The sequence below is a fragment of the Leptonychotes weddellii genome, chromosome 6 (genome assembly GCF_054177405.1).
Source record: "Leptonychotes weddellii isolate Sample4059 chromosome 6, ASM5417740v2, whole genome shotgun sequence".
Lineage (NCBI taxonomy): Eukaryota > Metazoa > Chordata > Mammalia > Carnivora > Phocidae > Leptonychotes > Leptonychotes weddellii.
The window spans coordinates 114,050,933-114,061,589 of record NC_138374.1 but is presented as its reverse complement, the minus strand read 5'-3'; the positions used below and the strand labels follow the sequence as shown (position 1 = coordinate 114,061,589).

Below are 10,657 nucleotides of genomic sequence, written 5' to 3'. Positions count from 1 at the left end.
GCGGATATTTCATAAGCGCCCGCCCAATAACGGAGAGAGGGGCGGGCCTCGGTGGGAACCTGGCCCAATGAGAGACGCGGAGGGGGCGGGCCCCGTCCGGCTGCGGCCCAATGGGAGCTCCGCTGGGAGGCATGGCCGGCAGCTGGGCGGGGATATATAAGCCCCAACTAGCCTGTCTGTGCCGGGATTCGTGGTGTTGCTGGAGACTCGTAACGCGTCTGCAGTCAACGACCCTCCGCAAACGTCACCTGTCGGAACAACCATGGTGAGAGGGAGCTGGGGGGTACTGGCGGAGTCCACGATGAGGGCGGTACTGCGCGGGAGAGCGTGCTGGGGGCGCCCGAGGGTCCCCGGTAAGGGCCAGCTGCGCGGGAAGGAGGGGAGCCCGGGGCGCCGGGCAGTCCAGGGTGTGTGCGAAGGGCTGCGCGGGGCTTCTTGGGGGGGGTTGGGCGGTCACGGTGACCACGGTGTGGGGGGCTGTGCGGAAGGCCGGGGACGCCCGCCGCGTCCGAGCGCTGCTTTTCTGAGCCCCTGGCCCGGGAGAGGCGAATGCGAGCTGGAGAAGTTCTGCGCGCTCCCTCAGTCTCCAGGGAGGAAAGATAAAGGGAGGGAGGTGGCGCCGGGGCGCGGGGTCGGCGGGGCGCCAGCGTGGCGGGGTGCGTCCCGCGCGGCGCGCAGCCTGGGGCCCCCAACCCCGGTCCGGCTGTGCGGCGCGCTCCGAAGTCGGGAGCCTGGACCCGCCCCAGTTTTCTCCCGCGGCGGCCCGGGACAAAGAGGCGCCCGCCCCCAGCCGTAGTCCCCGCCTCCGGGTGAAGTCACACTCCCGCGCTGGAGGCCGGACCTGGGCCGCTCCGCAAACTCCAGCAGGTTTCTCCAGTTCTGAACTGTTCCTCTGAATGTCTTTGTCTTGCGCGGCCGGACTCGCGGCCAGAAGTCAGAGGTGCACGACCTTGACCCATCCCTGGTCAGGCACGTCCGTGAGCTCCTGGTGTCTAAGGAGGAATATCCTTTACTCCACTTCTCTCCTCTTCTGATGCCCAACCCGTGAAGTCCCTCAGTTAAACCAAAGAGCTCGGGGTGTGTCAGGCCTCAGGGCCTCACAGGAATCATCAGATGCCCGCCTGTGTCCTGAGCCCCTGTAAAGGCTCTGAGGCTGCCTTGAAGGATAGCTCCTAAAATTGCTAAACTGTTGCCGATTGACTTAGAAGACCCCTTCTGCATCTGGGAAGGGTGCCGCCCTTTCACACGGATCCTATAGACTGTGGGTTGGGGGTGAAGGACCAGAAGACAAGAGAGTCTGTCCATTGTAGGAGTTACCTCAGGAGAGCTGAAAGGGCCAGGGTGAGTCTTCTGGCTCCATTGTGACCATCGAGCAGTACTTATCTGGATTGACTGTGTAGTGCAGTGGGCAAGGACAAGTGTCCAGAGTCAGGGCCTATCCCCCCAAAAGGGGAGGTTGCGGGTGAGCTTTCAAACTAGCTCTAACTCCAGAGCCACTGCCTCTCTTAATCCACAGACCTGAACTTCGTCTTCTGCCCCTTCAGAGTGTAGAGGACACAGAGTCCCCACCGTGGGAGACCCCTTCCCCTAGGGGTCCAGTGCTGGAGGCTCCATCTTGGTGTGCAGGACTCTGAGCTTCCTTGTCCCACCCCAGCCAGCACACAGGGCACTAGGCAATGGGATTTGGCTGCTTGGTATCAGCTTTCTCTACTTCCTGCCCCTGAAGACCTGGGCTTTAGCCACCTTCGTTCTTGAGCCCTCAGTAAATGAGAAAGAAAATGAGGTCATTTGGCTTAAAGTGTGGGAAGGTCTGGAAAGGGAACCCAGTCTTTGGGTTTGGGAACATGTAACTCACTGTCAGGCCTCAGTCTCCAGGGAGGAAAGATACAGGGGTGCTTCCAGGGCCTTTTCAAGGTCCACTTGCTTCCCTTCTCCATTCACACCCCATCATCTCTCTGCTTCCCCCAACAGCGTGAATGTATCTCCATCCATGTGGGCCAGGCGGGCGTGCAGATGGGCAATGCCTGCTGGGAGCTCTACTGCTTGGAGCACAACATCCAGCCCAATGGCACCATGCCCAGTGACAAGGCGCTGGGCAGCAGCGATGACTCCTTCAACACCTTCTTCAGTGAGACTGGGGCTGGCAAGCATGTGCCCCGGGCTGTCTTTGTGGACCTGGAGCCTGCTGTCATAGGTGAGTGGGCGGGGGTTCCCCTCTCCAGCCTGTATTTTTTGCCAGCCCCAAAGTCAGTGGGGAGCCCTGCCTAGGGGAAAAGCTCTTGGAATGCAGGCAGCCCCCTGCCAAGAACAACACTGAAGTCTGTTGCTTTTGTCTAGACTCTGACTTCAGGAGGGGTACTGAGGGCTTCCTGTGCTGAGACGGATATCAGTCAAACCGCTCTGTCCAGAAACTGCCAGATGTTTGAGTCAGGGGTCAGACCCAGAATGAAGACTGCAGAAAAGAATGGATATGGAAGCAGAAACTTTAAACTTCCTTTTTCCTACCCGCACACTCTTGAGGATAACATTGCCTAAGGGACTGGGCACTGAGAGCATTCTTAATGGCTCCCTGCTCAGCCTTAACTGAAAGGGGCCCCTTAATAGTATGTGGACCCATATGAACTTGGCTGTTGCTGGCTCCCAGGGCGTTCTCTGCTTCCTCTGTTCTGCATCTGGATCACCTCAGTTTCCTGTTCCTGAAAACTTTACCCCTCTCCCCATCTTTCTTTCTTTTTTTCCTTTTCTTTTCTTTCTCTTTTTCTTTCTTTCTTTAAGATTTTACTTATTTGAAAGACAGCATGAGTCGGGGGGAGGGGCAGAGGGAGAGGGAGAAGTAGGCTCCCCACTGAGCAGGGAGCCCAGTGCGGGACTCCATCCCAGGACCCTGAGATCCTGACCTGAGCCAAAGTCAGACGCTTAACCAACTGAGCCACTCAGGCGCTCCCCCATCTACCCATGTTTCCAAAGATAGTTTTGTAGATGTAAACTGTGGACTGGGTTTTCTGCATCAGTCTATGTTCTAGTCCCAATAAAAAGTGAAGTGAAATTCCCCTAGACCCCGTCTGATTCCTCACCACGTAGAGGTGGCTGTGAGGGAAGGCAGTGTTAAAGGGGCCCCCTGACTTACCTCCTCTCAGGCCCAGGGAGGACTAACTGGGCTTTGCAAGTTGGTCTCTGGAAGGCTGTTGGCCATCCATGCTCCCTTTTGCAGTTATACGTGGAGGAGCTTAGCGTAGGTCCTAGCGCCTGTGTCCTCGTGGGGGATGGGACCAGCCTCTCTTACCTTTGCCCTCTTTCTTCCCCTCAAGATGGGGTAAGAACTGGCATTTATAGGCAGCTCTTCCACCCTGAGCAACTGATATCTGGCAAGGAAGATGCTGCCAACAACTATGCCCGAGGCCACTACACCGTGGGGAAGGAGATCATCGATCTTGTGCTGGAGCGCATCCGAAAACTGGTGAGCGGACCAAGTGCCCTTGACACCGTCAGGAGATCCGTGTGTCCTGACTCTCTCTTCCTGGCCTGGGAGGCTGGACGTGTGTGGAAGAAAGGGAAACCACGGATCTGTGGCTGTGGCCAGCGCCCGTGGCGTCCTGACGGCTCCTTTGGCTTGTCTGTCTCCTCCGCTTCCCCTAGGGGGAGCTGTGTGTCCTGGGTGTGGATCTAGGGTTAGAAGCCTGAATAACCAGTTCTGCCCTGAGTCTGTGGACTCAGGCTCCTGCCCTGCTGGTTCCTAGCTTTGCCAGGTCTAATTGTCCAATCCAAGCCTTCTTTGAGCTTTGATCCCTCTCTTCCCCCAGCAGGTAGGTGGAAGGTGCCTTGACAGGTCAGCTTGTTCTTAGACTCCTAAGCAGAACTTTACACCTGGGAGAGGCTCCTGCTTACTGGTTATTTTTTAACCACTTCCCAGTTTACCCCATCCCTTGCCTGAGGCACTGAGAACCAGGAGCGAGGCCAACTAGGAGCCAGTACTTGGCACTGGTCCTCTAGAGGGATTGTCCAGACCTACTCTGTGCTGCTCACTAGTTCAGACTGAGGACTTGCCATTCATTGACTTGAGGAATGGGATTCTGTGCTTGCAAAAACAAAGTACCCCCTGGGCTTAGGATTTTCTTTTTTTCTTTTCCTTTTTTTTTTAAGATTTTATTTATTTATTTGAGAGAGAGAGAGAGATCATGAGCAGGGGGGAGGGGCAGAGGGAGAAGCAGGCTCTCCGCTGAGCAGAGAGCCCGATGCGGGGTTCGATCCCAGGACCCTGGGATCATGACGTGAGCCAAAGGCAGACGCTTAACCGACTGAGGCACCCAGGTGTCCTAGGATTTTCTTAAGAGCTTTTTCGGTGGGGGGGGGTTGTTGTTTTGTTTTTTGGGTTTTCTGTTTGTTTGGGGGGGTATTTTGGTTTTTTTAGTTGTTATCAATTTGCATCAAGTTTGCTTTTCCTTTAATTGATTTTTATTGAGATATAATTGCCATAGCATTAGTTTCAGGTGTACCACATAGTGAATCGATACATGGATATATCACAAATAAATGGAGAATTTTTATATCGTTACTCCCCGTGCGTCTGGTATAGACTGACGCTCTTCTCGTCCAAGGACCAGCTACATCAGAAGTCAGCGGGGGTACTTGTTAAACCCGCAGGTCCCTGGGTTACAGTCTGAAGTGGGGGGCCTGCGAATCTCTATGTTCAGCAAGATGCCACCACTACCTCCCCCCACCGCCCACTCTGCTGCAACCAGGGCGCAAAGCCACAAAGTTGAGAGGGCCCAGCTGTCTGACGACAGTCTTCCGTCCCACCTGACCCTCCTCTCCTCTCTTCTCCCCTCCCACCGTCCCTCACTTGCCACTTCACGCACACAGCAGTGCCCTTCAAGGTCATCTGTCCCCTAGAACTCCAAACCCCTGGAGGTAGTCTCTTCTCACCTCTACAGAGGCAAAGCAAAAGAGCATGAGAGAACTTTCTGGAGTCATGGAAATTTCTGTATCTTGATTAGCTTTGTGATATAGGTATATACACTTGTCAAACCGTTCATTGTACATGCAATAAAATGTGTACACTTTAAGTACAAATTATGCTTAAAAGTTTTATTTTGCTTTGTTTGTTTTCTAAATCCAGAAGTGAATACAGTTGTAGTTGGGTTACAGTAGCTTTGCCGACAGAAGAGGGTTCCGTCAGGAGAAGAGGGCTGGGGGCCGGGGGTGGGTCAGCTGCATCCTAACAGTGTTCTCTCCTACCCCAGACAGACCAGTGCACCGGGCTTCAGGGTTTCCTGATCTTCCATAGCTTTGGGGGTGGCACTGGCTCAGGCTTCACCTCCCTGTTGATGGAGCGGCTTTCTGTTGACTATGGCAAGAAGTCCAAGTTGGAATTTGCCATCTACCCCGCCCCCCAAGTATCCACAGCGGTTGTGGAACCCTACAACTCCATCCTGACCACCCACACCACCCTGGAGCACTCGGACTGTGCCTTCATGGTGGACAACGAGGCCATCTACGACATCTGCCGCCGCAACCTGGACATCGAGCGCCCCACCTACACCAACCTCAACCGGCTCATCGGCCAGATCGTGTCCTCCATCACGGCCTCCCTGCGCTTCGACGGGGCCCTCAACGTGGACCTCACAGAGTTCCAGACGAACCTGGTGCCCTACCCCCGCATCCACTTCCCCCTGGTGACCTACTCCCCCATCGTCTCAGCGGAGAAGGCCTACCACGAGCAGCTGTCGGTGGCCGAGATCACCAACGCCTGCTTTGAGCCGTCCAACCAGATGGTCAAGTGTGACCCCCGTCACGGCAAGTACATGGCCTGCTGCATGCTCTACCGCGGAGAAGTGGTGCCCAAGGATGTGAATGTCGCCATAGCCACTATCAAGACGAAGCGTACCATCCAGTTTGTGGACTGGTGTCCCACAGGTTTCAAGGCAAGTTAGGAGTGAAGTCGCGGGTGGGGGGGAGGGGAGGCGGTGAGCATGTGGCCTGTGTACGCGCTGAGAAGGGAGATTCCTACAGAGCCACAGGCAGGACGACAGAAGTGCTAGGGATGGGGAGAATCGGGCAAATAACAGCTTTTTTATTCTACTCGAAAGCTTGCCTGTATGAAAGAGAAAGTAGGTTTCATGTCTTTCGGCCTGGCCAGTGGGCACTCCCTAGGTTTGCCAGTCGGGTTGGGACCGTTCGTTCACCTGTGCCAGGGACATACCCACCCAATATGGCTCCCGCTCGGAAGGGAGTGCTTTTGGAAGCGCGGAAAGGCCTTCCATTCAGATAATGGGCGAGACCTGGATCAGAAGGTCTGGGAACACAGCCTCTTCCTTTTGAAGTAATGAGAAAGAATTTGGGTTTGTTTTGTTTTGTTTAAGATTTTTATTTATTTATTTAAGAGAGAGAGTGCGCAAGCAGGGGGAGAAGAGGGAGAGGGAGAAGCAGACTCCCCATGGTGCAGGGAGCCCGATGTGGGACTCGATCCCAGGACCCTGGGATTACGACCTGAGCTGAAGGCAGACACTTAACTGACTGAGCCACCCAGGCGTCCCAAGAAAGAATTTGTTTATGCCCCTTTCTTTTCTCTCCCCGCATTCCCAGAGGGTACTGGGCATGTGACCTAGTTTAAGTTTTATGGGTTTTGTTCCAGGGTGAGATTAGAAAGATTAAAGGTGGCAGCTGTGGCATTTAGGAAACCCACAGCTTCCCTGCCCGGTGACGCTGTTACAGACGTGACACGACGGGAGAGGACTCAGGGACTCCGGTCATAAAGCCAACAGCCGTGTGCTAGGACTGAAGAGCTGTCCTGTAGCTCAGAACTAGAAATCAGGGGTAGGAAGTCTGGAAGGCAGATTCTTCTAGCTCCATATTAGGAAAGCTTCAGCTACTCAGAGGAAGAAAGGCTGCCTTCAGGAAGTAGTAAGCTTGCTGTCCGTAGAGGCAGTAAGGGGGAAGTGGGCTTTTTTTTTTTTAACACTGAATATGAAATGTATATGTTCTGAATAGAGCAACGTTTAAAGTAGATTAAGTTTAGATCCAACTGGAGATCTTCACAAGATTTTATATTTTTTAAGCTATTTTGTAAACTATAGGAAAGTGGGGAGATTAGTACAATTAACACCTATATACCCACTACCTAGATTCAACATCTGGCTCTGCTAGGCTTCCTTTATGTTTGCTTTGCTGACCCATTTAAACTCATTTACAGCTATTTATGACCCACCAGTTTGTTTTATAATAATCCTTCTCCAAAATAAGAATACCTAAGTCAGTATTTGAATTTTCCCCATTTCCACAGATGTCTTTTATATCCGTTTTTCAAAGTCAGTTTATAATCCAGGCCCAGGCATTATATTTGTCTCTTCAGTCTTTCAATGTAAAGCATCCACCCTTTTTCTTGATGGTGACTTTGAAGGGACTAGTCTTAGTGTCTTGAAGGTCCCACATTCCAGATTTGTTTGTTTCCTTATGGTGGTTAACTTGTTCCCTTATCCCTGGGTTCCTTACAGACTGGCAAATGCCAAATACCAGGGGACTGCCCCTCTCCCAGCTTTGGGAATCCTTCCACACACCCCTTCCCAGGAACCCAGAACCAGGGGCTGACACTATTTGCTGTTTCTTCTTAGGTTGGCATTAACTACCAGCCCCCCACAGTGGTGCCCGGGGGCGACCTGGCCAAGGTGCAGCGGGCCGTGTGCATGCTGAGCAACACCACAGCCATCGCCGAGGCCTGGGCCCGCCTCGACCACAAGTTCGACCTGATGTATGCCAAACGGGCCTTTGTGCACTGGTATGTGGGTGAGGGCATGGAGGAGGGGGAGTTCTCCGAGGCCCGAGAGGACCTGGCTGCCCTGGAGAAGGATTATGAAGAAGTGGGAACAGAGTCTATGGACGGCGAGGATGAGAGCGAGGAGTTCTAGGGGTCCTGGCATCTGCGACGTCCGCTCTCTCCCTAGTTTTGTATTTCTCATTCCACTGTTTCCCTAACCCCCTACAAATATAATCGGTGTCTCAAGTGATGTGGAGCTCTGTGATGTGGAGTTCTGCCCAGGCATGGGCCTTCACTAACTTTCCAACTTCCTTGTCGTCCTTCTAAGTTAAGGGGCAGGATGGCCTCTGCGTCCGGTGGTTCCAGCCGGGGGATACATAACAGAGGATCGATCAGACCACTCTGACAAATATTCAGGGGCTCAGGACCAGGACTGTGGTGCTTTGACTTCATGGGGTGGTTCCCTGTGTGTACCCCCTTATCCCCAACCCACCTCAAGGAAAGGTAAGCCTTCTAGAGGTTCTGGTGAAAGCTTGCTGGAAGTTTGCGCCTAGCGTTCTGGGACAGAAAGTCTGTCTGGGTTTCAATGCCAGGAAGGAGTCAAGTGGTTTTTTTGTTTTGTTCTGTTTTTTGTTTTTAACCTATCCTCCCTCCTCATGGCCAACAGAGGGCAGTAGAGGTGGAAGCCACATGAATTCACAGGCCAATCTGCAGCAGCCATCTTACAATTTAGGGCTCTAGCCCCATGCCATATAAAGTAAAAGCACAGGGTCCAAGAACCAGGATTCCAAAAGACCAAGGGTCTTTAGCCTGGGGCTGTTGAACATCTGACATACTTTTTAAAGTGCCTATGAGCCTTTTAGGGGAAAAAAAAAAAAAAGTCTATATTTTTTTATTTTTAAAGGGGTCCCTGATGAGAAAGGTATTATAGTTCTAGGACCTAGCCACATACAGTCTTAGAAATCAGTGTATTAGTCAGTAGAAGGACCTGGCAGGACCTAAGGAGTAGACTGGTGGTCCCTTCCAGCACGGCCCAGGTTCAAGGAGGTCTCTCTCTAATGTGCTTGAAAAGCCCCTCAACCAGACAGAAATGTATTCTCTGTAGAGGTGGCAAATCTCCATGGGACCAGGCTCTGCCCCTGGCAAGGCCATTGAGCAGAACCCAGCCCAGCCCCCACCAGAAGGGTAGGGCCTGTACTCTTGGCCTGAATCTACCTGCTTTGATTTTTTTCAGACACTGAGTTCTAGCGTATTACTCAGGATGGGTCTCTGCTTTTTTTAGGCACCAGTGAGCCTTGGGGCTACCTGGATGTGTCCCCAGTGGCCTTGCTTTGGGTTCAGGGGACAAGTTTCTTAATGTTAACCTACGAACTGATTCCCAATATCTATGAGTCTTGCTTGTTTGGTGTCCTAGAGCTCATTAACACAGTGCTCAGATCCATAGACTTTGACCGCTACCTGTTAAGCTGCAGGCCTTTAAGAGGAGTTGTGGACCTATGCAAATTGTCCAGCCCAGGCAACTGAATGGGTCTCTTTCTGAAGGTCCTCAAGGACTTACAGGCTTGGGTTAGAGGTAGAGTTAAGGTACAGTAGAAGGGGAAGGAGGTTAGGAAAACCTGGCCAGTGCCTATTCAAGGACCCGGATCAGTCAATGTTCAGCAAGTCCGTCTGGCCTGCACTATTGGTATCTTTACCCAGAAACCAAGAGCTGACATTTTCTTTCCTCTTTCTTGCCCTGCTTTTTCCCTCACCGGACGCATGAATTCGTACATACTAGCAGTTCTTCCTCTGTGGGTTCAAACCACTAAGTAGAGAGACCCCTCCTCGCCCTACAGGTGCCCCAGGCATTGGGAAGAAGAACGGCCAATGAGGGTTGGACACCTAACCCTGAGGCTCTCTTGTGATGAGATACCAGACGGGTGAGTCAATTACAAGTGGGCGGAGCAAGCCGGATAATTTATTTAGATAAACTTGGAGCTGCCTTCACCTTCTCTCATGGTCCCAAACTAGAACAGATGTAAGTCACATTCTCTTTTCTCGCTTCTTACCCCCCCTTTTTTTTTTAAGATTTTATTTATTTATCTGACGGAGGGAGACAGAGTGAGAGGGAACACAAGCAGGGGGAGTGGGAGAGGGAGAAGCAGGCTTCCCGCAGAGCAGGGAGCCCGGTGGGCTCGAACCCAGGACCCTGGGATCATGACCTGAGCCGAAGGCAGACACTTAACGACTGAGCCACTCAGGCGCCCCACTTCTTACCCCTTTTTTGTGTGTATTTTCGAAATAAGCAGGAAGAGTCTTTTAAGTCTGTGTCTGGACTCAGCCCCTCTCCCCCAACACCCACTGCTGAGCCCCACACAGAGCCATGTCCCTGGGTCCCCAGGGAGAGGCTTGCCTGGGTTCCTTTCCAACTATGGAGTCCTTTGGTGGGGTAATGATGGAGAAGCAGAGAAATTCTTGCCTTGGGGGCTGCGGTCTGAAACTGAAAGCACTCAGTGTCTTAACAAGTGCTCCACCTAAAGCATGAACCTGAAGTAAGCATTACCCTTGCTGGGCTGGGATGTTTGTGAAGGTGTTTTTACCAGAGCTGGCAGCGGGTGCACTCTGGCCCTGGCCATAGCACGGTCTACACCCAGACGACTTCCTGCAGGTACCACCACCTTCCCTTTGTCACTGACCCAGGACCCCGGAGCCTGGTGGAAAGTTGGTTCTGTGGAGTCCTTGGAGAGGAGGGGGGTTATCCTCTGGTGATCAGAACAGGACACTAAAAGGCATTAGCCTCAATGACAGGGAAGATTAGAGGATCTCTACAGCAGCTCACCCATATGAGAGCCTTAACAAAAAATTCCCGCCCTCAAAAAAGGATGGAGGCCTTGGCTGTTTCTTTCCCTGGTGCAGATTTTCAGTAAT

The 10,657-nt window shown here is 52.7% G+C and overlaps 1 protein-coding gene across 1 annotated transcript; it reads left to right on the top strand.

Annotated features, from left to right (window-relative positions):
* The first annotated feature begins 121 nt into the window (after positions 1–121).
* Positions 122–8,000, top strand: LOC102731290 (tubulin alpha-1C chain). Its single transcript, XM_006743059.3, has 5 exons — positions 122–265; positions 1,972–2,194; positions 3,309–3,457; positions 5,241–5,921; positions 7,608–8,000. The coding sequence occupies exons 1-5, from the start codon at positions 263–265 to the stop codon at positions 7,899–7,901; spliced, it is 1,350 nt and encodes a 449-aa protein (XP_006743122.1). The 5' UTR covers positions 122–262; the 3' UTR covers positions 7,902–8,000.
* The last annotated feature ends 2,657 nt before the right edge of the window (positions 8,001–10,657 follow it).

Bases quoted from the DNA above. Each gene is read 5' to 3' on its own strand.
- LOC102731290 (XM_006743059.3), top strand. The intron at 2,195-3,308 runs GTGAGTGGGCGG...CTTCCCCTCAAG, and splicing joins CCTGGAGCCTGCTGTCATAG to ATGGGGTAAGAACTGGCATT. The intron at 3,458-5,240 runs GTGAGCGGACCA...CTCCTACCCCAG, and splicing joins TGGAGCGCATCCGAAAACTG to ACAGACCAGTGCACCGGGCT.